Source organism: Myripristis murdjan, chromosome 14, assembly GCF_902150065.1.
Source record: "Myripristis murdjan chromosome 14, fMyrMur1.1, whole genome shotgun sequence".
Lineage (NCBI taxonomy): Eukaryota > Metazoa > Chordata > Actinopteri > Holocentriformes > Holocentridae > Myripristis > Myripristis murdjan.
Genome location: NC_043993.1, coordinates 4177992 through 4204487, shown reverse-complemented (window position 1 = coordinate 4204487; position 26496 = coordinate 4177992). Strand labels below are relative to the sequence as shown.

The 26496-nt window shown below is 40.9% G+C and overlaps 1 protein-coding gene across 1 annotated transcript; it reads right to left on the bottom strand.

Moving 5' to 3' along the window:
* Positions 1-2863: 2863 nt before the first annotated feature.
* arl10 (ADP-ribosylation factor-like 10) lies at positions 2864-25225 on the bottom strand. The gene is made up of 4 exons (XM_030068875.1): positions 24931-25225; positions 19420-19603; positions 9680-9855; positions 2864-4005 (listed from the first exon to the last, which is right to left on the bottom strand). Exons 1-4 carry the CDS (start codon positions 25066-25068, stop codon positions 3832-3834), a joined length of 672 nt encoding a protein of 223 aa, XP_029924735.1. The 5' UTR covers positions 25069-25225; the 3' UTR covers positions 2864-3831.
* Positions 25226-26496: the final 1271 nt, after the last annotated feature.

Sequence of the window (26496 nt, the reverse complement as noted above, 5' to 3'; positions counted from 1 at the left end):
ACACAATTAAAAAGTCAACGGCAACACATGCATACATTCAAAGATAACAGTGCTATTATCACAAAGCATAGCATAGAGTACAGTAATGAGTTAGTCATAAAAAACAGTGTACATACTACAATCCACTTAACCATTGGTCACTGTGAGAATTACATCTCTGCACTACATTCGAAAGAATAAAACTTCACATTCAGTAAAAAAAAATTGTGCGTAAGCACACCTTGTTGCACACCTACTGCATTAAAGAATGAGAACCTTGCTAATTTCAGTCTGTCATTACAACAAGCGGCTTCGAAGCCAAATACTGCACATCTGCAATTAAACAACCAGGGATGAGCATTTTACAGAAAACTAGTCCATGTCTAGTGTGTCTTCTTTCCAGTCTAGAGTACAATGATCCACCATGAAGAGAGCTGGATTAGGGGAGAAAGGATTTGAGAGGAGCTGAAAGCCAAACAGTGTTGCAAGTCTTGTGCTCAAAATCCTCAAAGGAAACCCTCTGTGGCCAGAGATGATGGAGTGGTTCGGTCCAGGGTATCAGATCCTGCCACAACATTATTTGCTCTGTCCTGTCTACCCTTACCTACTTTTACTTTAAAGATTAAACACATTTAAAGACGCTGCCTTTTTTTTTTTTTTTTTTTTTTTTTTAAAGGTGCAACATGTAGCATTTCAAGAGTTCAATATATCCTTGCCAAATTAACTGTGATACTTTGGTATAACTGCTGTAAACAAACGAGTAAGCTGGTAGCCTCTGTCTCACACCAGTAGCACTGAAAATAATGACCACATGTCCCCTATGCTCACAACTGCACACATGTAGGAAGTGTTCAACTTTTCACACTTTCCACCATCTCTCACTGCAAGAAACTCGTAAAGCATCAGCACCGTTTGTATTTTTGTGCCATAAAGCAGTTCCTGTGGAGTCCAGTCTGGTGGCTACAGTGTAAATTGCATAGAGGCTAGTAGAAGAAACCAGTGTTCTCTGTTAGTTACTGATGATAAAAGGCTAAAAGCAGCACCTTTAAAAATGGAACACCCTGGCGTTTTGGAATGTAGCTGGGCTATTTTTGTTTGTTGCCTAAAATCTTGGTTAGTTTCACTTCCCTAAAATCAAAAGAAAGGAACGCTACGCTTTGAGGAAATTTCCTGGCACCATATCATGGAGGTCCAACTGCTGCTTCACAAACAGTGGCTGAATACATGACAACCAGGCGAGAAAAGGCTGCGTCAGTGTGGGTCAACCGCCCGACAGGGACAGCCAGTTTACCTAAACAGCTGTTTCTTATACCTTTAGTCAGCTGATTAGCCAGCAGGGTAATTTATGCCAATGCTGACGTGCAACAACTAGCCACTGCTGGATGCCTGTTCCAGTGGATACACCAGTGCACAATCATTAGCAAGCCGGAGGCAAGACAGGGATGATTAGCGGTTCTGCAAACAAACGATCTAAAGACCAAATAGATCAGTGGGGGAAAAATATCAGCTTCCAATAAAAATCAGGAATGAGAAGTTAATGTCTTTTCAGCTGCTGAGATGGCCGAGTTGTATATTTAAAAAAACACAAAAGAGCTGAGGACCTCCAGTATGGCCGCCAGAAAGCTTGTGACACACCTTAAAGCCCTCTGGAGTGTCATATCATTGAGGGCACAGTGACAGATATTTAGTTGGGTCTCATCTCAAATATTGGGGAAAAGATTGTCCATAGCATTTATCTGGATTTGAAACCAAGCGGCAAAGCTAAAAGTTTGCAACTAACGAAGGCTGAGATGACTTCACTGTCCTCTGCTGCTGCTGCTGCGTCAAATACTAACATGCCTGAAGACTTGCAGTTTGCTTTGATCTTCTCCTTTCGAAAAAGAACTCTAGTTACCTGATTGTTATCATTTTGGGGGAAACTATACAGCAAGAGTCCTGACAGGAAGGTAGAGAGGGAATATTAAAATACAGAAATACATAAAGTTACTAAAACTCTTCACAGATAGGCACTATAGGAAAATGATGCCACAGATGAACAAAAAAGTCACTAAAAACTCCCTGTTCAGCACCACAGACATACTGTAAATCTACATAGGAATATAATAAGAATATTATAATAGTGGTGTTTTTTTATTTTTTATTTTGTTTTGTTTTCATCTATGTTGTAAACTTATTTCTTTGATTTCTATAGACTTACTACACACTTGTGTCATATAAGCACTGCAAAAACTCAAAATCTTACCAAGATTATTGTCTTATTTCAAGTCAAAAATGTCTTATTACTAGTCAAAATAACTCATTACACTTAAAATAAGACATGATCACCTCAGAAGTAACTTGTTTTTAGACAATTGTCTCTTGTTTCAAGTGAAAATTTGCTTGAAACAAGTGAAAATTTGCTTGTTTCATTGGCAAAATTTGTTTCTTGTTTCTAGCTAATTTTCACTTATTTCAAGTGAATTTTCACTTTTTCCACTGGCAAATTTTGCCAATGAAACAAGCCTTCCTCAGCTTTTAACATTACTAGTATAGCATGGCTTGTTGAAAACCCCAGCATTAAAAATAATATCTATATCTATAATTTCTATTAAGAAAAAAAAATCAGTCCTCAAAAATGCATTTTTTTTTTCTTTTACATAAGCCGGCCAGTATCTTACATAATACAACATGCAGCACTTCACTGTCATGCCAGCACTTTTAGTCACAAGCTTGCAGCGAGTCGTGCCCTTTGGTTTCAATACAGGATGCTAAAAAAGCTCCTAAGCCAATGTAATGAACATGAATGGCAAATGTAGAAGCTTTACTCCACAATCTGACAAGCGTCTTGGGGGGAAGGGGGGAGCTAATGGCATTTCAAAATGTCAAGGGGTTCCTTTAAAATCCCTCTCTTTGCAGATCTGAAAGAAGCCTCGGTGTAGTATTTTTTTTTTTTTTTCTTTCCTAAAAGCCAGTCGATGAAATTCACCGGGCTGTGACTTGGTGCAGCGCTGCTCCCTCGGGCTCCAACCTCGCAGCCTTCAAAGTCATCCTCTTCAGCTCGGCACATTTCTCTAATACATACAGAGGGTTTCCAAGAAACCAGGCCTGCATCGAAGAAAAAATCTGCATACAGATCTAAGAACTTGACATATTCATATTTTACACATTGCCTTCGTGATCTGCATTTAAATAGACCTGTCATGTGTTGACGTCGGTTGCCGTGTAGGAGACCGGTCCAGGATCTGAGTCACTGGTAGGAGGCTTTGAGTCACGGACTCTGTGCACGAACCTCCTTGCATCCCTCTGTCCCATCTCGTGTCCTCCTCCTCCTTATCCTCCTCCTCCTCTTGTCCAGTGAGTAAGATGAGACGAGTTGGAAACACAGGGTGGGATGCGCTGGAGGAGGAAGATGGAGTCGTGGAGAGCCTTTCTCTCTCACCTCCTCCTCCTCCTCTTCTTGCTATTGTCCTCAGATGAACTGATGCTGGTGGAGGAAGAGGAAGAATAGAAGAGGAAGGTCCCCGCCTCCATCTGGTCTTCCCAATGTCCACCTCTACATGAGGAGATGGGGGAGAAAGAGTCCATGAAGATGCCCTTCTGCTTCGCTTCCTGCCCTCTGCATCTCCTCCTCCTCCTCCTCAAGGGCAAACTGGAGCTGGACGAGGAGGAGGATTAGGAAGAAGGGAGAGGGAGGGGAGGAAGACATCCTAGCGGGCTACCCTGTTTCCCCTCTCTCTTCCACCTCCATCCCTTTCTCCACCTCCTCCTGGTCCTTGAGCTGGAGGAGAAGGAGGAAGAGCCCTTAGCAAACCCCCTTCCGTTTCCATCCCTCCTCCTCGTCCTCGTCCTCCTCCTCTGGTCCAGTGGAGGGGATCAGACGAGCTGGAGCAGGAGGTCCTGGAAGGCCTGCAGTCCATGGTAGGAGTTCCTCAGGGCTCCTTCAGCACCCAGCTGGGCAGCAAGGAGGAACAGCCTCCTCTCCTCTGCCACAGAGCTCAGGGACAAAGCCTCATGGAGCTCAGACACGCTCACAGCGTTGGGCTTATCCTGTGGAGAGGAGAAAACAAAAAAGTTTGGCTTTTCCCACTTTTCCAGGTTTTCTCTTTTTGGGGGGATGACATACAATTCTCACTCACTTATAATGAAGATTCCTATGTAGCGTGAGCAATAATACACTCTGAGGTGTCCCAATACAGGGAATTAATGAATGAGGCAGAGGCGAAGACCTCTTTTTCATCTCAGCCAAGTCAATTAATTCCCAATACCTTAACAACACGAGGGTTTCACTGCATACCTTGACCACTTGCCAGCAATGGAAAATGAGAGTCAATTAATTTAGTGAGAAATATGCTCAGAAAATAAACATTATGCAGACAATGCTACCAGCCAAAAATGGGGCAGGAGGTGGTGGTTGATATAGCTGCCGCAAAGAAACATAACTGCAGCCAGCAGTTTATTGTTGTTATGGTTACAATAAGTTTTATGTTGCAAACACTGATCAAGACATGACTATGATGATGATGATGATGGCTTTAGAGACACCCTCCAATCAGATTCAAGTATTCCCAGTCACCATGGTGTCACTCCTTTTTAGCCTGCCTGCTCTTTCAAACCTCCACACGCTGCACAGCCTGCCTGTTTCAAAGTCAAAAGGAGATGGCGGCTTTGCTGTCACGGCCCCTAGAATTTGGAACAGTCTACCCTCGGAGATTAGGGGTCGCTAAATCAGTTTATCTATTATAATTATACATAAAAAACTCATTTTTTAGCTCTAAGTTTTATTGTCTTGTGTGTTGTCTTTTTTCCTGCTCATTTTACTTCTTTTGTTTGATTTTCTCATTTGTATTGTTACTGTTTGCATTGTTTTTGTATTGTTTTACCTGGCAAAGGTGCTATATAAGAAGTTTCTTATTATTGTTGTTATCATTAGGGTTATTATTATATTATTCCTGCTTTGTTCACTGATTGGCCAAAGCAGGAATGTAATATTTGTGTTAGGTGAAAGATTTAGTTCCAGTGAAACATTTCTATCACAGCACTTTGGTGTTTCAGATTTTAAAGTCAACATCGTCTCACTTGCCTCAGTCAGTCGTGCCCCCATCCACCCACTTAGCACCTAAAAAGAGCTCGCACACTTGACTGCTTCCTGCTGTTGTTTTGTTTTGTCCTGATCTCACCTCTGAGAGGTAGATCAGCTTTGTATTTTGTGGTAAACAGTGATTTGCTGAAATTATGCTGCATTATAATATAAAACTGCAGGTACTCTGAGGTTGACCTGATATATCATTTGGCCAAAATATTTTGCCAATTTTCAGCCTTCAATTAAACGCTGAATATTGGCCAGTCTGATGTTGTCCACCTCCAATTTGATGATGAAGATGATGCAGCTTGTTTAATCAGACATGAAATGATCAATACTTCAGTGGCTTTCTCTTTGGGAACTGTAATGCAATGCAATTTAGATTTCATATTCATAAAATTATGCAATCACTTCCTACTAAACAATATTCCATCCACTTCTGTGCCGATGCTACATATAGTGGGAGAGAAGACAACATTTCAAGAGCTGCTGCTGGTCGGCGTTGTCGAGCAATGTGCACGACAACAATTAAACTCAGTGGATTTATTCTGCTCAGTGAAGTCTGAAATATTTAAAGCATTAGTGATGTTTTCTTGATCAAAAGACAGATTCAAAAGACAGACTGCACCATAGACAACGCGCTGCGCCGCTGGGGGAAAATGTGAAACCCAAATCCTGTGCATTGAGGCAAATTTATCATTAGAGGTAGAATCAGTGTTTAGACTGACCTTCTGCTGTTACAAGGCCAAAGCAACACTGCCTTTGGTTTGACTATTAAACGAGACAGAATAAACACGCTATTTACACTTTTGTTTTGTATTCAGTGCAGGACTAAAGGTGCTTTGAACTGTGCTGGTAATCCGCCTTTAGCTGTTATCTGCACTGTTATCTGCAACAAACTTGGCCAAAATTAATGATCGGTTTAGATGCACTCACTTTATTTTTCATAGCTCGGCGGCAACCACATGGAAGCCCGCGGACTGCTTTTGATTCATGCTTTAGATCTGTTGACTGCTGCTGTCTTTTAATTTTATTTGGTTCAGCTTCAGTCCTTTTTTTTCTTGAAATACATCACGGCGCGACTGTGGTGTCTCAGCAAGCTTATGCAGGGCTGTGTCTTACAAAGCAGTTATTATTTGACATCTGAGGTTCCCAATTTGAACATTTTCCATCTTGAAAATGATTATTACTGGGTAAGGGCAGCTAAGATAACCATAAGTTTACACAAAACTCCACAGCGTGCCATTACACAAGCCACACAGAGTTGCTTTTTTCAAAAGGTGGATCCCTCAGGTCTGATTAAATCTCATGCAAATCAAAGAGTGAGTTTAATGGCACCGTCCTACAAAAACCATTCAGCCGACGCTCGAGTCAAGGTTACCTCATTGTTTGGTTGCACCGCAACATCTTCACTAATACACAGGATCTGATGTGTCCCTGGTGCTGTTCAAACTGGGTGTGTGCCAACGCTGAATCCTGGCAGTGGTTCACAGTGAGTAGCACTGTTATTAGGGTTATCAAAGGGGCTTTTCCTGTCACAGATACTTTATTAAATTTGACCTGTAATGCTGCCAGAAGCCTCAGCAGTATATTAAGTAATGCCAGAATCACACACCCATCAAAACCTACACTGGCAAGTTTTTGTTTTTTACCTCCACCTGTTTTTTCATTTTCTTATTACCTCTGGCCAAGGAACTCCAGAGCGTTATGTTTTTTTTGCTCCTGTCCACCCATCTGTCCATCTACTAGCAGGGTAACTCAAAAAGTATGGGATGAAATTGCAGGAATATGGGTGGGAAGGTTGGTAATGGGCCAGAGGAGAAGTGATTAAATTTACAGGCTAATCACCTGCTAGGGGCAATGACTTAGCACAAACCTTGCCGTAGTTTCCACACACTTCCATGTAACATGATAAAGCCTGTTGGGGAGGTTGGTCATAGGTCAAGGCAGCACTGACCAACTTTCCACACTGACTGGTGGAAAAGAGCATGTCCCATAACAGCAATGTTGCAGAAAAGGGGCTGGGCTTAGCACAAACAGGACCCTAACTTTCAGCTGCGACCTTATTGGAGGTCTACAGGGTGTCTTTTTTGTGTTTTTCAATCTGCTCCATCAAAACTGCATGAATAGGTTTGATCTATTTAGGGAGGAACTGTCATAAGCCTACCAAAGTTTGTGTTCTTTCCCGCAGCTCGGTGCCTATTTTTGCCATGTTGTTCCCTATGAATGGGAACTGAGATGCTCCACATTTCATCAAAGTTAGACTGGTTCAATGTTCAAAATTTATTCACTCTTTAATTAACTTCATAACTGTAATTATTAAACACCAAAGCACAATGCCAAAATGCATAATTATTCTCCAAGTTTTATCAAAACTTTACATGTGTGAGCTCAACGCGATTCTAATTTTTGATTTTAGGGCGCCCACTAGGCAAATCAGTGTGATTTGTGAGGATAGCTGGATTTGGGTGGCAAGTTTCATGTCAATCTTAGACTTAACGGGGCCTTTCAAAGTATTAAATCTTGATCGTGAAGTATAGCGTCTCCATCAGGCTAATCCATGTAATGTATTAAACACCAAAACACAATGCCAACATGCGTCATTTCTCCCAGTTGGCCAGCTCTGAAATTCAAAAGTCATTCCCCAGTTTCCATCAAAATTGTATCCCTGTTGTCTGAGAAATCCATTTTGAGTTTGAATTTGACTTTATCTAAATTAAACCGCCCCCATAAGGCCAACCAGTGTATTTCCCTCCCCTGTTCTTTTTCCTTAACAGACTGAAACTATTGATGTTCCTGGTGTTAGCAATCAGTGCTGATGTGATTCCTCAGGGAGAGTTTTAAATGGTTCTGAGGATGAACAGGTACAATCTCCCATTCTTTTCTACTGGAGAAGTCCTGTTTTCTTCTTTCTCTCTCTCTCTCTGAATGAAACCTTGAGAGAAGAATCTGATTTATTTAAAACTTTCAGCAGCAGTCACGCCTTTTCCCTTGAATTATAAATGACTAATTACTTTTTGTTACCATTTTCGACCTGGTAACAGATGGTGAATGTGCTGCTTTCCCTTTCTACATACTGAGCCAGGTTTCCACAGTAGTGAAGGACGAGGGTGTTTTCAGTGTCAGTGCCAAGGTCTTCAACGTTAATCAGAAGCTGTAGTGGTTTAGAATAGCTGTTATTTGTATATTTTAGTCATGACATACACTATTAAAAAACCATACTTTAAGTGCACTGTACTTATTTGTTCTGGAAAAGCACTGACTCAAGACGAAGGAGGAACAAAATACAGAAATGGACCTTCTAGCACGGACGATACACCATAGTTTTGGACTGCAATCACATGTAATATCAATCTTCAGTACGTTCATTTGAGTTGAATTCCTACTGGAGGACTTTGTCAGAGCATTTCAGCTTTTGCTTCCGTACAATATTTGTGTAGCTGACATAATGTATTGACCACTGCAGGGATTATGTTTTAATGAAGTATCAGCTCTAATCAGTGCAGGTGGTTGGGGCATAGAAAATGTCTGTGATGATAAATCATGTCATCACGCCAGTGTTTAATACCTCTTATGCAGTTTTGCAAATACAGTTGTCCCTCGCTATAACGCGGTTCACCTTTCGCGGCCTCGCAGTTTTGCAGATTTTTTTTCAGTGCAATTTTGCATGCTTTTTTTTTTTTTTTACTGGACTTATTTTTCTACGAAGGTTTGAACTTTGAGAGTGTTTAAACAAGAGAGAAAAGTGAGAAAATGTTAATGCCTGTCTGAGAAAAGTGTATAAAGTGTGTAGTGAGGGGTTTTACAGCCTTAAAACATCTAGAATAATTGTAAAAAATAAAGCTGACTACTTTGCGGATTTCGCCTATTGCGGGTTATTTTTAGAACGTAACTCCCGCGATTAATGAGGGACCACTGTATCACATTAAATGTGTGAGTTTAAATCCAACCAGCACAATATTCACACCCATGTTAATATTTACCTGTTACTTTACTCATTAGTGCACACTAGACAGGATCATGTCTCCTGAATGGATGTTCAGTTAACTTGCTGGTCGAGTTAATGCTTACATATGCATATTACACATACAAGTCCGTAGTGAGTCTTAAATGTGGTGAAACACTCAGAATAGCAGAGCTGAGTTTCAGCTCCAGCTTTTGTGCATCAATGAATACCTCAAATAAAGCTGTAATCTCAGTGGAAGTGCTTTTAAAAGGAAGAGGTGAACTGGCTCAAAGTTCACATGATTTGAACTTTGCGCAGAAGCAATGGAAAAGGCAGCTGATGTTCCTTCACTGGAAAACAATAGATAAGTGCAAAGCTATTTCACTGGTGACTGTGTTATGTTTTTCCCAGTCTTTGTTGCTTTCATGAATATAGATGTGTCATGTAGGGACAAACACTACGACTGAAATGAATAATAATTATTTTCTTTGTCAGTTAATGAATCTATTATTTTTTCAGTTCATCGATTAATCATTCACTGTATAAAGTGTCACATATCAAGACAAAGTCTCATGGGAAGTCAGCGATGTCTTCAACTTGCTTCTGACCAGCAGCCCCAAAAAAGCCCAAAGTATCGATTTTATAATGACAGAGAAAGGCAAGACAATCATATCTTAGAAAACCTTAGATCTTACCTGTTTGTTCCCTAGAACAACCACAGGAAGTTGGGGGTCGACCCTCAGGAGGCGGTGGAGCTCGGCCTTAGCCAGTGGGAGACGGCGCCTGTCAGAGGAATCCACCACGTACACCAGGACGTGAGTCTTCCTCAGATAGTCCGACCAATAGCGACGCAGGTCTTCCCCACCCCCAACTGCAGCACACAAACAAGCAGTTATTATCATTATTATTATAAAACACGACACGGAATTGTTTTTGTGATATTCTATTGCTTCATGAAATTCTCCTTTTGCTGTCAGGGTTCAGATGAATCAGCCAAATTACAGTCACACAGGTGAGTCATATAAAGTAGCGTAAAGGAGAATGCACAGCCAGCTGGTCTTGTTTGTAAAATAAATCTCAGCAAGGTCATACGGTACAGCTACTTATGAAAGAAAGCACAATTTGACCCAAAATATTAATCCTGAAATTATGTTATTAGCCTTCAAGACTCCACCACCAAAACAGAGTGCACAAATTGCATCCAAAACAACTGGACCTGTACGACTAAAAGTGTTCATGACATTTTAGCTAGATTACTACATGTTATCTACTCTGTGTTACCTTATGATTTGATTTGACATCCCTGTTTGTAATGGCTTAATGATCAGGACCCCAACATGAAGCAGTGTGTCAGGGTCTTGTATCGTACAACGCTAATGACTGGCTGGTTGTACATTATCCCGCTTACAACACTGGTACTTATGAAAGAAAACGATAATTTGACACAAAGTATTTATTTTGAAAAGATTTTATTAGCCTTCAAGACTCCTGAAACAGATCCATCCATAGCTTGTGTTTGCATCTGAAGCACCAAACTTGAATGGCTAAAGTTAGATGTGTTGGAAACTTTTCAGCAATGTTAGCTTAGTACATGTTGGAACTCTAGGAACCTAGGACCTTGGTAATTTGGGACCCTGGGCACATAGATTCCTGGGAACATGGAACCCTGGAAACATGGGACCCTGAGAACAAGGGACCCTGGGAACAAAAGACTCTGGGAACATAGGACACTGGGAGCAAAGGACTCTGGGAAGCTAGGACTTTGGGAACTTTGGATCCTGGGCACATAGGACCTTGAGAACTTATGATCCTCGGAACTTTGGACCCTGGACACATAGGACGCTGGTAACACAGGACACTGGAAGCATAGGACACTGAGAACATAGGACCCTGGGAACATAGGACCTTGGGAACTTGAACTCTTGGAACATAGGACCCTGAGAATATAGGACTCTGGGCATATAGGACACTGGGAACATATATACAGTCCTATTACAGTCTATCTTCTTCCTTGTTTTTTTTTTGTTTTTTGTTTTTTTTTTTGGCTCCAGCAGGGCACCGTTGTTCACTAGCCTGATTGATGGTAGTAAATGGACCAGACTTTCTGCATGGAGTAATATATCAAACCTCCTTGAAGTGACTGTCTCCATAGCACCAGTCAGTTATTCATAACGACAGTCATTATTCAGAAACATCAGTTTTGAGTATTTAACACAGCTGTGTAATCACTAATGTAGAGGCCTACTGTACAGAAATGCAGTACTGTTTTTAGAGTACTACAGAACGAACACACACACACACACAGTTACACACTTTAGAAGCTGCTTTAAGTGTTCTGGTGAGCTGAATTGTCCCTGCTGAACAACATCTCATGATGCTATACTGCTATAAAACAGACATGGCATAGTTACTAAAATAGCCACTGCGACACAGAGCACTATGTGAGATCACATCTAAATAAACTGATAATTAATTGTATCTATAGTGGGCTATGGGACTGCACTTGACTCTTTAAGTATTCTAGCTACAGGGCTCTCTTGTAAAAGAGAACGCTGTTCTCTGTGGGGCTTTCATGATTAAATAAAATTGCCATGTCAAGAAAGGAATTTAATACATCCTCTTGGTTAACAGAGTAAGTCTAACACCCTGAAGAAGTTCTGAAGTTAACCCATACACTATGTGAACGTAAATGATAACGAGTACCAGTGCATTCACCAGTACATTCACTGTCTTGCTCGAGGGTACTTCAGCAGGGCAGATATGTGCCATCCCTATCCACTGTGCTATTTAAAGCCTTAGTGCCATAGTAGAAACCTAGCTTGGATGCTAGAGGAATGGAATTGATACTCAAGTGATGCTTTTTTCACGTTTCAGATGAATCTAATTAATAAACTAATAGATTGACAGTTAAATAAAATAAAATTTAAAAAAAAATCCCCAATTTTATTCTCTTGCTGGCTCACAGATTAATTTTAGACGTGTGCTGGGCCAAATGAAAAGAGCAGTCTCGTTTCCACTGCAGGGAGTAACAGCATAAGACAGCTCGTAGCCATTATTTATATCCACTCCATTTCCCCCGTATGAAAATTGGTGTGATTCATTTTTTACATCTTGTTGCCTCCAGACATAATATGTCAGCGAGACTCTGAGCATCAAATAACTGTGCATTGCTTGGTCCCTCATGTTTTAAACATTAGGAGTTACATATCCCAGCTGATTGCTACTGAAATGTTAATACAGCTTATTACGTGCATCTGCCGTATTTTGCGGACTAACTGATGGATCAGCTGATTGATTGACTGTGGTTTAAAAGACAAGAAACATTATAAGATGTAGTCTAAACTTTTATCTCTTATCATCAATGACGCACAGACAATCAACCAAACCTATAGGGAAATTTGTGAGAAAATTCAGTAATCCTGCTCAGTAGTTAATAAGACTAAAGAGCTTTAAACGTTCCCACTAACCACGCTATTTAATGTGCTGCTCTATGGACTAATAGCATTGTGTGGCCAAAAGAATGGTAATTTAAACTCTGACCAGTATGACTTCAAGTCCTCACCGCCTCCGACTTCAGTGCCACACAGCAAGTATTCAGTACCGCTGGCTTAATGGAAAATGTTGCTAGGAAACTGGGCCATGATGTGCTTTTGGCTGATGTGACGTGGCTGTGATAAACACCTGTTTACTCGATGTGGCACACTGAGTGGACGTGATATTCGGTGGCGGTGACTACCTTGGGTGGCTCGTGTTGCACTCGTCTATTCCAATGCACTGCAGGACACTTCCAGCTGCAGGTATGCTGCCAAGGAGCCGCATTATTAGGTACACCTCTCTATTTTCAGAAACAGTATTAAATCAACAATACAAGTGGCTGTGAGTCAGCATATAAAGCATGCAGGCAGGGTTGTGAGGTTCAGTTACTTTATGATAGAATAGGCAATACAGCTGATTTTAGTGACTTTGAACATAGTATTATCACTGACGCTGCATCTCGGTTACATGCAACCCCACTGGGATTTTCATACACAGTGATATTTAGAGTTTAATGAGACGGGTGTGATGAACAGAAAACATCTAGTCAGCTGCAGCCCCGAGGGCAAAAATACCTTGTTAATGACAGAGGTCAGAGAGAGTGACAAGACTCGTTCAGGCTAGCAGCTCTGTGACAGTGATGTGTGGAGGGGGAATGTCTGAACACACGGTTCCTCAATACCAGATGAGCTGCAACAGCAGCAGAAAAGCATGCTGGGTTTCACTGCTGTCTGCAGAAAATAAGAAGATGAAACTATGCAGTGAAGCATGTGTTCACCAAAAGTGGATGATTGAAGAGCCAGGAGATGCTGCCTGGTCCGACACAAATCCAGTTACTGTTGCAACCTGCTGATGGCAGAGAGACAATTTGGCCTACGCTGCAAAAAAAATCTCTTAGCAGGCTTTGACAGAAACCTCTCTAGAAACAGGAGGGTCCAGGAACATTGAGCCTGAATTATGAAAATGTTAGATGACAATATGCTTTTTACCTCTACAGAGGCTTGGGATTTTGTTTTCCCACAGATTACTGGAGATTCAGCTCCCATTCTGCTGTTTCCATCCTCCTGTAAGTTCCTGGTTTTATGTGTTTTCCATTTTGTTCGCTGCATATTGTCCCGATCCCACCACTGTACATGTGCCACTCCTGTGTGATGTGAATTTCAATTTCATTTTAAGCCTGCTCAACAGAGGCATTTCTGGGATAAAAAGTATTTTGGAAACAAAACATATTGTGATAGAGACTTCCCTGTCTCTTTCTTGTTGTGCTGTGTTGTTTTGATCATCCTGTCCCAGATCTAGGCTGGAGCGCACACTTCAGAGCTTCACTGCAAGCAAAAAATTAGTAAGGGATTTCATCAGTGTCACAATCGTGTTTTTCTTAAAAGAAGTGAATAAATCTGGCAGTGGGATGAGATAATCCCACTTGTTTCCAATGTTAATCAATTTGTTTCAAGGTTTTTTTTCTTGAGTCGTGTCATTTTCTTGATCCTAGTGGGCTGATCTGCCTTATTCTTACTTGTTTCAACATATCTGTACTTATTCCCAGTTAAATTCCTGAAAGTCCACTGGACCAAGTGGGATCATCTCAACCCTCTGACATTTCTTTTCATTTTATTCAAGAAAAAACAAGATTTTAACCCTGGATATGACACTAAATGACTTGCTCACAGTGTGTTTTGCAGTGTGAACAACATGAATCCATGGATTTCTCCTTAATATAGGCTGTTGGAGGAGGTGTAATGCTGTGGGAATAGCTTCTTGGCTCACATTAGGCTCCTCAGTACCAACAGAGCATCGTTTGCACTCCACAGTGCACCTGAACACTGATACAGACCAGCTGCTTCCCTTCATAGCCACAGTCTGATGTTTTGCACATGAAAACCAGCAGCAAGAAAATGTACTTTCCAGCTGGCTCCAGGAACATGACGGTGACTTCCATTTTTCTCCCTACATCTCAACCCAATAGGGCAGCTTCAGGATGAGGTTTAAGAGGTTGTTTGCCCCATGAATGTGCAGGAATTAAGACAATGTCCATATTAAGCCAGGTAAATCTGAAAATAACGTTTGTGTGTTCCATCCTCCCTACACCACGTAAGTGTTAAAGCATTTTCAGACTGTTGTCCAAAAGGCCAGTCTGCACTGAAACACCCCGAAATCCTTAAACCACTTTCACCCATCGGTGGGGTTGTCATTGCTAAGTAGCTGAGCTTTGTTCAAACCCAAAGGACTTCATTTGAAATTCAAGTGGAGATCACAAGGTTTCCAAAGGTCCCAAAAAGATCCTCCTGATTTCCAGGGAAATGCGTCTAAAATGATGCAGATGTAGATATTTCCTATTTGATGTGATGCTGCAGCCAAAAAACACGGGCATCTTGGGCTTGAATATTTCACTCAATATAAGTGTGATGTAGCTTCAGTGAAGCCCTTCAACCAGCAGACGCAGAATAAAGATGTGACACTGTTGAAGCTACTTAAGGACAAATATACATTAAAATAAGGATTCAAAGCTCTCTATTCAGCAATGCAGTCTGACATGCATGGCCTGGTCTTTTCAAATACAGACACTTTGGAGAATGTTTTAAAAAAGCTCCATTTAAATGGAAAACACTTGGTGGCTTAGTGTGGACCAAAGACCAAAATGGAGAAAAAAAGATATGTTTTCAAATATAGCCTCAATGACACTATCAAGTCTGCATTTATCAAATCCTCCATATCACACTTCCTTCAATCCATGCCACAGAAGAATTCAGGCTGCTCTTGAAACAAAATGAAGTATGTGCCTAACAAAGTGGATGCTATCTGTCCATGGTAAAGGGGGCTCCATTGTATGAAAGCTTTAATGTGTGCAAAATCTTTTAGAGTGTGCAAAACAGATTTGACTGATCATGACATTGTTTCTTAGTGGTCTGTTTTATGTGCTGGTGAGCCAAAGACAATTTTCAACCCTGGTGGACAATAAAGATTTATTCTATTCTATTCTATTTTAAAAAAGGACTGTCTTATACCAACAATAAGTCTTAGGGTGTTTTCACACACCAGGTATGAAAATGATGCATTTTTTCATTTTTCAACTTGTCAAATATCAGCACAATTCGGGAGGAGGCCGGATTAATGTTCCTGAACTGTGACGCTTAAACTTGTGGAGTACATCAGGCACTTGGGGCGGATCGAGGTCCGGCCACGTTCACATCACAAACAGAGTGCACCAGAGTTCAGCTGTAGCCGAACCAAGACCACCTCTTCAAGATGTTCTCAGTACGACCGTTTTGGTATGCACCTGAGTGCGATTGTTGTGTATTGTTCTCCCAGAGTTGAACTCGGCCGACCTAAACACTGCCTGTGTGAAAACACCCTTAATGCTGACTTGAAACATTGGAAATATGATCTTAGTAAATTTCGACTTGAATTTACAAGACATTAGGGACTTCTTCCTGACAGGGAGCTGCTGATGCTTTTGTACCATCCACATCCCAAATTTCACAAAGCTTCAAGTCCTCATCTGCTTTTATCTATCTTCATCGCCTCCATTGTGATGGGTATGGATTGAATAAGGGAACCCAATTAAGGCGTGCAGAATTTCATCTGGATTCATTTCATATCACTTCCTGAAAAGAGGAAGAGTCCCTAATGTTTTGTTGTTTGCACAGTTGGTTAGTCCCCATTGTCCTTGTGTACTATGTCAGTCGTCAGTACGTCTCTGCATCATTGCCACCAAGACAAAGAATGGAACAACTCCTGCCGTTGGTAATTACAGTATTCTCATTCAGTGGGAGATGACATGCAGTATGTTCCTCTTATTTTCAGAAGACAGCAGAGAAAAGGATGCTTTCTGCCCAGCAATCTGTGGTGTTGAATATGAATAAATCAGCCACAAAGTGTGTGACACGTTCCTTCAAACACGTCCATAGAAGCTAATTGTGAGGTTGACTGCTGCAGCGCATCTTGCACTCAGACTGGCTGAATAAAGAATTCTGGCAAGTCACTTGTGGCGTGTTATTTTTAGTGCACTGCAAAACATGGCGCAGTGTTGTTGCAATCACTGGAAACAGCGTTCCAGGTTTCCTGAACATCTTGTATCTGCACACAGCAGCACAGTGTGACCGGCCCCTCTGCTCCTTTGTTGGACTTGCGGGGCATGATCGTATGTGAATGTTCATTTAAATAAAGTTAATTAACGTTCATTAAAAAAAAGTCCTACAAATAATTGCTGAGGTTCCCTGCGGCATTTTCAAGGTTATGATCCGTGATGGTGATCCAAGCTGAACAAAGCTGCTGGAGGTTTTCCCTCAGAAGCTGAACGCTGATTATCTCTCTGTCTAACTCTCTAACTGAACAAGCACGATCATGATATAACACACACACACATCAGCACGGCCTTTAACCCATTCTCCACTCAACTTTCATTTCTTTCCTAATATATTCTATTCCCTTCACTTGACCAATTTGTTAGTGTCCCACTGTTCCTCTCCATGTGTTTTTCTGCCATTGGACTCATTTGGATTCATCCCACTTTATTTTATGTTTCTCTATTTTCTGACAATGCAAAGGAAATAAATCTTGACTAAACTAATGGATATCGAGCTGACTCAAAAGAGAGGGGAAATGGCATGATGGGAAGCCAATCATGGGCTCTAAATTTTAGAAAACACGAGCCATGACAAGTGGTAATGTCTTAACTCAAGGCAATATACCCAGATTTTGCTCAAGCACCGGAAACTTTATTGCTCAGACAAATCATTTCCACATCTACGGTGAAGGTAGGGTTAGTTGCAAAAGTCCAGATACAAGCCAACATTAATTTGTGATTGGCTGCACAAAAGTCAGCTGCAGCTCACTTTGCATCACTGACAAATGATGTGACACTGCATCCTGGGGTCTACCTCATCATTCTATTTTCATATTTGGTTTGTGTCGATTCATAGATGCCAAATTACAAGCAAGCCAGGACTACAGACAAAAGTCACATGAAATAGGAAGAGGCAGATGTGGTTGTGTTGTTTTTCATTATATTTTCATCATAGGTAATTTTGAAATAAAATCATTTTAAATCATTCTTCAACAACCACGTAAAACAGATAATACGGATTTTACTCTCCTCAGTGATTTTGTGTTTCCTTATCCACTCTCTATTCTTGCGCATGCACACATATATAACATGACCTAGTAGTAGAAATCTACCTGTGCTGACTAGGCCTCTCTTAGTCCCTTAACCCGATGGAACCCAGGTTTCTCATTTACATGACAGTTCAGACACCAGATAACTGCTGGACGTGGGGAATGACCTGATTATTTGAAGTGGATCTAAATTGACTGACAGACTCAGATGTTGTTTATTGGAGTTGTTTAGTTCATGTGGGATGCTGCACGGTTAAACATCACCAAACAAGCTGAGCATGATGCACTTATCTGTGCCCTTTGCTGTATTTCACCTTCACTGCTGCTCATACCAGATAAGAGCCATGAGGAAAATAACTGAATATGGTTCATATGCATCAGTCCAGACTGCAGCTTGCACTCCATTTCTTTTGTTAACTAAACTTTCTATGAGTGTGGAGCTGCCGGCTGTGAGACCTCCTTATTTCATTTGTGGGATGTTTTCTTGTGCTTCACTCATTCCAAAGAAGTGCACTGCCGTTTGTTTAGAAGAGGACCAAGACTGACATTTTCATTTTCATTTACTGTATCTGATGCCACCTGAGTCTGAAGGCCAAACTAATCGATCTAAACAAGTAAATGGTCACAATAAATCATTTCAAGCACTCTTGGTGTGAATGTGCCCACAACTGGACCAGTAATAATGGTACCATGACAACTCCTTATCTTTCCAATTACTCTCTACCAGAGGTGAAAAGTAGCTATTTAGCCAGTGCTAGGCCAAAGGAAGTTTCAACCCTCACAGCTTTGCAGGCTTTGGTAGGTGTAACCAAATATACTGATTACAATTATTCACCATCTAACTAATTAAAGAGAAGCAGGCCAAAAAAAAAAAGAAAAGAATTTTGTTAACAGAAACTGGAAAACACCATTTCCTAAGATCCTCCACGGCACTGGTGGCGGGAAAGGCATGCACTTGGGTGGCGAGCTCCATGGCTGCATGGATCCATGGTTAAGAGCAACAACACAGTGCAACAAAAGTTGAGCTGTTTGTAGGTTTTATTCCAGACCTGAAGGAACTCTGCCTGTCCTTCCCCTCTTTCCCCCCTGTAGATTGTCCTTTCCCAGAATTATGCCATTATAATTCTGGCGTACTGACAGGAACTTATGGTGTAAGAAAATTAAACTAGAAAACAACAAACAGCACCACAAGCACTGGATAAAATGGAGATATTTTATGTATAATACATGCTTTTAAACAGTATTAATGTGTTTGGCTGAATATTCCTTCAAATACAGTTTAGATATATTGTTGCTCTACTTATATTTTACTTTACATTTAATGAGACTTTCTGCTTTCCCTGCTCCACATTTCAAAGGGAAATCTTGTACTTTTTGTGCACGGCATTTCTCTTAAAAGTTATATTGTAGAAGAAACTTTTCCATGCAAAAAAATCAAATGTGATGCGAGTTAAAACTAGCCAACAGGATAACAGTTAGAGGTACGGCATTAAAATACTTCTTGTACGTTGATGCATCAATAATTTACACTGAAAGGAAGCATTCTTCACAATGACTACTTTTACTTTTCATGCTGAACTACATTTTTACTGCTAATGCTTCCATACTTTTACAGAGGGAACATTTTGAATGCACAACTTTTACTTTTATGGATGTATGTCTCCATAATGTTACTGCTTTTCCCACCACTGCTCTCCTCAGTGTGCTGTGTGATAAAACATGAATGGCTTCAGGACTCCACAAAGAGCCACTGGCTTCTGATTTTGAAGGATTAAAGCAGTCTTACTTTCAAGGAAGTCGAGCTGGCAGGCAGGGGCGCTGAGGCTCATGAAGTTGAAGCCGCGGGTGGGCCGGCACTGACCTCGCTTCGCCTCAGGCTGTCCGGGCGTCAGACTCTGCAGCATGCTGCTCTTCCCAGCACCGTCCAGGCCGAGGACAAGGACCTGCCGCTTCCCGCGCTCCTCCTCCTCCTGCAACACAAAGGAAAGACATGAGAAATGTCAGAGGTGTGAGCTGTGTGCAAAAATGAGATCGATTCATTCAAATAGAGAGATTTGCTTATCTTTGAGGAAGAGGCAGGTATAGCTGAATGGAGTGTTTACCTTGGGTTACAATAAAATTGAAATATTATATCACATACAGCACTATATACATTAGCCACACTGGCATAATGTTGAATGTAAACACACTGACACTAGAACAAAGTACAGCAAGTCATTTAGTTTCATTTTCAGTGTTAAAATTGTATTCTGCCTTCTTTCAACGTATTTATCTTTATTCCCAGAAAACTCCTAAAACAAGTGAAACTGCATTGGAAACAAGTAGGATTATCTCATCCCACTGGCAGATTTTTTTTTCTTGTTTTACCTTGTTTGATGACCAACAAGACTTTTTAACACTACTATGAGACAGCATGACATGTTAGGACAGATATTTTTTACAGTGTAGTATATTTGGAATCAACAAAGCGTTTTCAGTGGATTTAATGTAAATCTGGTTATTCAGCTCTCATTTGGTTGCATTCATTGTTTTTCCTGTGCTCTATTATTTACAGGATAGATTTTTTACATTTTAGACATTTATCTGACAGTGGGATAACCTTTAATCCCTAGATGTATGATAATTGGAATGGGAACTATAGGAAGCACAATTCAGCGTATTATGGAGATTCTTGATTTTCTGCTTTAACTCACATCACAGATAATCTGTGTCAACCTGATTGCTTCCTTTAGACATATTACCTAACCCTAACCCTAAGTGTAAACATATAAACATGGACACAAATATGCAAGTATAGTAGGCAAATAAACATAATTCCAACATGAGATCATCACCTGCATGAAGATAGCTATACAAAATGATCAAAAGTGGAAGATTAATCAAAATGCAGGTACTTTTTAAGGGGAAGTATATACTTTGTTTGATACTCAATACAGAGTGAATCATATGTATCAAAATGTGCAACAGTACACGTGCTGGACACTCGGGTAAAGTCCTTTTTGCATAATGCAAGGTGTCTCACAATGTTCAGGAATGCCGATCACTGATAAAAGGAAAACAGCAGTGATAAAACTCCTGAACTAGATGATATTACTCATCAATAGCAGACATCACAGAGCAGGAGCCCTCATCCTGAGATTTGGCTTTTCTTTGCTATCGCAGCTTTATTAGATGGTACAAAGCGGAGAGTCCCAGGGCAGAAGAGGAGAGTGACATACATTAAAGGTCATGAGCCGGATCCAAACCGGTGATGCTGTAAATATTCTGTGTGCACTTTTCACTTGTGAGACGCTGCCGTCCTTCTGAGATCCTCTGCATGTCAGTCATCTCCTTTCAAAAGTCATACAAGGTCGGCCTTTATTCATACCATGTGCTGAAGTGTAGCCGTGGTTCTTTGGAGGTTAATTAGCAATTCATATCAGCCCTTTCAGAGCTGAGAGTGACTCTGAAGGGGTGTTGCATCAGTTTTGGCTCGCATATTGAAAATATCAGCCTGCGCTCTGCTTTGTTGATGGCAAGGCATAATGAGGATGTGACATTGTTGGCTCTAATTTGAGTATTTACGCCATAACATATATATCTGCCCTGTAATTGTCTCTAAACTGTTTATGGTGGAGGCCAAGTCATGAATTTATGGTATTTTGATGTTTCTGGCAGTGAGGTTAATCATCTATTAATGGAAAGCCAGTGCAGCGAAATGAATATAGAGAATGTTACAGGCTTTAACAGAACAGAACTATGAGCGCTTACATTTCTGGAAAGGCCCAGAGGGAGACCAGTGTGTACCCACAGAGCTACACAGAGCTGCAGAGGAAATAATGCTTTTCCTTTTATTGGGGTTACAAGGAATACACTGTAAAAAAAAAAAAAAAAAAAAAAAAAAAACTCCTTGACTAGTAATTTAGACTCCTGTCAAGTGTTAAAACCTTGTTTTTCTTCAACAAAATGGTAAAAAAAAAAAAATCTGCCAGTGGAATGAGATAATAACATTTGTTTCCAATACAGTTTCACTTGTTTGAGGATTTTTTTTTTTTTTCTGGGAACAAGTATAAATATATAGGAACGAGGCAGACTATGGCAGACCATCACTAGGCTCAAGAAAATGACACTGAATTCAAGAAAATTTGCAAACAAGTTGATCAGCATTGGAACCAAGTGGGATTTTCTCATCCTACTGGCTGATTTTTTACCTTCTTTGAAGAAAAACAAGATTTGAACACTAAAGATGAGACTAAGATTGAGATTTTTTTTTTGCAGTGTATCAATTTGGACTTTGGCTGTGTGCTAAATTCTTGCATATTTACCCTCCTTTCTCTCAGATGTCTCATTTGGATCTGCTCCAACTTAACAGGTTTTTTTTAAAGAGTGGAGATATTGTTTTTTTGTTGTTGTTTTTTTAACTAGAACAAACATTCCATAAAGTTTTTGTTTTATATCCAAAGCATTTCACAATTTACAAAATGAAACAGATATTTCTAATGTCATGCAGACTTTATCAGTTCTCAAACTTCACACAGACTTTCTTCTCCTGAACAGGATTTGGCCGGTTCAGACACTTCTCATAGTAAAGTGATACTACGCTGATCTCCAGAAGGAGGCTCTCTTTTTCTGTGCTCTCCACGGGGAGGAAAAAGCAGAGTCATCGGCACAACTACAATTCTGGATTGAAGAGGGATTTAACATCTTGCTCGAGGACACTTGGGCAGGACAGTACTTACTAACATGAGGATTGGATCACGTGTCGAGGACGGTCTCCCTATTTTCTGAGCCTCCCGGCTACTTCTGTCATGCCAAAGCACCGCACTGCAACTTCCATCTTAACAAACCCGCTGAGTCACATCTTAAGTGTTAAAAACTTGCTTTTCTACAAAAAACGTAAAAAAAATCAGGTAGTGGGTTAAAATAATCCCACTTTCCAGTGCTGATCAACGTGTTTTCAGAATTTTCTTGAATCAAGTGTCATTTTCTTGATCCTTGATCCTTTTCTTGAGTCTTATTCTGCCTTATTTCAACAGATTTATACTTGTTCCCAATGAAATTGCATTGGGAACAAGTGGGATTATCTCTCCCCACTGGCAGATTTTTTTTTTTACCTTGTTTGAAGAAAAACAAGATTCAAACACTGAATATGACACTAAATGATTGTTTCTGATGTTTACTCTTTTCTTTTTCTTTCTTTTTTTGCAGTATATGTAGTTTATGGTCTCCAGTGCAATTATTGATGAAGTGTAATACTTTTTTGATCCCTCAGTCATCCTTGTTTCCTTCTACTTCACTGAATGATTTCCTACATTTCTCAGAATGCCTTTACACTCTCCAGAAACCTCAACATGTTGCCTTCAGGTGTGAGTCTTACATGTAGGTGGTGTGACTGTAGACTGATTAGCAACAGCTTCAGTAAGAGCAGCAGAGCAAAAATCGTTTTTTTCCAGTTGAGAAAAAGTCACCTCTTCCTCAACACCCAACCTGCCTTATATCTGCACTGCATTCTGGTGTATTGGAGCTCCAGCAGTGCATTCTGGTCTATGCACTGCTCCTCTCTGTCCTCTTGTACGATGGATTTCTCCCTGTATGATTGTTGAACATTGGTACAACAAAGTGGCCTTGCACTCTGACCCCAAAATATGCTGTTTACCGTTGATGTTTCAGATCGCTGCAACATTTTCTCATATTAAACTCCACCGGAGCTGCTGGTATTATCTGGACATGATGTTACCTTGCCAACGTCACATCAGAAAAATACACCACCGGCCATAAAGCGAGCTCATAATGAGCAATGTACCTAGACAATAGCTATTTTTAACAGTGTTACAATGGATTTTTCTTTAAGATTGTTGACCCTGATCAGCTCCCATGGACTGTAAAAAAACAAAAAACAAAACAAAGCCCTCCTTTGCCGTCCTCTGCACTTTTTCACCTCTGTCATGAGAATGTTATCACAGCAGCTCTGACCCTTGACCCCTGGCCGCCTCGCTATTAACTGTTTGCAGTGATCATCCAGGAACTGTAAATCACTCCAGACAAAGGTGTCACCTAAACACCTCAGAGGTTAATGTGATGTAAACACATGTAGCCCTCCCACTCATTACAACTAAGCTGTAAATAAACTCATGGTGTCAGTTGACTGCTCCAGTTTAAAGTGGTCAGACAGTTACATTGCAGATTATGCTGTGATTTGTCTCTCAGGCTGAAAACACCGGAATCCCTTCTGCAGTCGTAAGCTGATGGCAGGCACAGACAGCATTATCCTCTAAAGACAGTCTGAGCAAGATAAAGCAGCCTAAGCCTATTACAGACCGCTGCTGATTGAATCTGGGAAACAAGATTAAGCACATGAGATAGAGTTTTATTAAGAGATTTGACTGACAGCGGTGCTGCTTCACTGAAAATTGCTCATTAAAGCCGTCGTTTGCTCGGGCATCTTGATTTTTCCGTCTTTGTTTTGTTTTTGTTTGTGTGTGTTCCTGGTAGACAGAGAGGAGGACATGCCTCTGCATCATCTAATTATCTCAGGTAGTTACAACTGAAATGACAAATCTGCATGCTGTGCAGATTCTGAAAAATTAATTCACCATCACCACAATCCCTAATTTTCATCACCACCACCTAACTACCATTATCACCATCATGTTCTTCATCATCATCTCAAACACCATCGTTATGTTATCATCATCATCATCATCATCAACATCATCATCTCCATCATCATCCTCATTATTGTAATCTTATTTATCAGCGTCTTATTTATCAACCTCATATTCACCATCGTCATCACTGTCATCTTTTTCTTCATTAACATCATCATCATCATCACCCCAACAATGAACATCATTGTCAACATATTCTTCACCTTCATCATCTTTTCCCTTTTCATCAACATCACAATGATCATCATCACCACTATCCTCCTCATGATCACCATCATCACCACCACTGCCAGCATCTTCACCATGATCATCAAAATGTTCATCTTCTTCATCCACCATCCACATCATCACATTCTCATCAGCAGCTTCTTCTTCGTCCTCTTCATCATCATCATCATCATCATCATCACACACACACACACTTCATCACCAACCACAATAACATTATCATATTGTCATAATCCTGGAGTAATCTGTTAATTCAGTGTCATGACAGTGTCAGATGGAACAGCAGCCTCATCACCTCCTGCGTGTCTAGACACTGATTATATGATATGAAGCTGCTCGTCCAACTTAAACACGTGAAAAACAAGAAAAGAAAAGAGAAAACGCGAAAAGAAGAAGAGAAACAGAGACTGGCTGGCTCTCACCTCTTTGATCGTGCAGTACTCCGCTTCTGGGCTCCACATCCGCCTCCTGTAGAAGTAATTCAGGGCGATGAAGAGCGCGGAGCCCAGCGCGGCCACGGCGGCGGTCAGGGCGATGGAGATGTGCCGGAGGAGAACCATGTGTGGACGGGCGCTGATCTGCGGCTGTGACCGGGACCGGGCTCTCTGAGCTGGACACACTTCCTCTCAGGACACCGACTGTGTTGTGACTGACCGCCGCTTCCTCCTTCTGCTGCTTCTGGACGCGCACATACACACACTACATGTGACCAGCTGTCTCTGCTTGTTTTCTTCCAGCTCCCTCTGACTGAGACGCGAAGGAGGAAAACGGTGCCTTTAGGTCCTCCTCGTAAATTCTTAAACTCCGTGAAGGAGCCGTAGCGCTTCCAAACGCTTTTGATTGGATGAAGCGAAATCCTGGACTTCACAGCGTAGCGTGTAGCGTTGAAATGATTAATCGATCAGTCAATCACCAGAAAATTCATTGATATTAGTTTTGATAATGGTTTAATTGTTTTTTCATTCAGGCAATCACGTAAATATACAGAACATTTGACGAGTCCATCTTCACTAAGATCAACAAAATGCTGAAAGGCTACGTTCATATTTTTATTTATTTATTTATTTGTTTGTTTGTTTGTTTATTGGCTGCTGGTCGAACAAAATAAATAAATATTTAATAATTATTAATGAATTAGTATTTGATCAATTAATTGGAAAAAAGGTTAAACTACGAAGTAAATGATCATTAGTTGCAGCCACTGTTGTTTGAACAATGACTTTTAAACAGGGTTGAAAAGCACTTTGACAAAATGCCATATTTAAGGGACCTGATAACAGAGGATACAAAAAAACGCATCAAGATAATAAATTGCTACCAACAGTGATGTCTGAATGTCACAACCAGCATGCCTACCTCCCTAAGTGCAGTACCACCACTGCCCTTGTTAAAGCCACACATTCCTGGTTAGTGGCTACAGATGTAAAACAGCCTACTATCGTGAGGGTGCTGCTGGTTGACATGTCCAAAGCGTTTGACAGGGTGGAGCACGCCCAGCTCCTGCAACACCTGGCAAACATGGAGCTGTGCCCTAGACTACTAGCCTGGGTCCACAGCTACATGACTGGAAGGAGTCAGAGGGTGATGGTAAATGGAACTTACAGCCCCTGGTCTGACGTTACATCTGGGGTTCCACAAGGAGGCGTGGTGTCGCCATACCTCTTTCTCCTGCATATGTCCACCCGAAAGACTGTTTTTAACAACACACTGGACATTGGGTATGCTGATGACATAGGACTGTCGAGGGTCATTCCCTTAAATAACATCCACAGTGACACGTCAATGGCCATGGAAGCCCAGCAGCTGGACAGCTGGGCTGCATCAAACAACATGCTGTTAAATGGTGAAAAATCAGTGGAACTGAGAATTTGTTTCTCTAAAAATCCTCCACAACCTGCTCCCCTATTTCTTGGGGGACAGGAAGTTCCTTGTTACCATTTACACTGCTGTGGTTAGGCCATGTTTGGAGTATGGCAGTGTCCTTCTGG

What these genes read in the sequence shown, in the direction of transcription:
- arl10 (XM_030068875.1), bottom strand. Translation starts at nt 25,068, where the DNA reads ATGGTTCTCCTCCGGCACATCTCCATCGCCCTGACCGCCGCCGTGGCC. An exon ending in AGTACTGCACGATCAAAGAG is followed by an intron (nt 19,604 to 24,930) that starts GTGAGAGCCAGC and finishes TTTGTGTTGCAG; the next exon opens with GAGGAGGAGGAGCGCGGGAA. An exon ending in TTGTTCTAGGGAACAAACAG is followed by an intron (nt 4,006 to 9,679) that starts GTAAGATCTAAG and finishes TCCTCTCCACAG; the next exon opens with GATAAGCCCAACGCTGTGAG.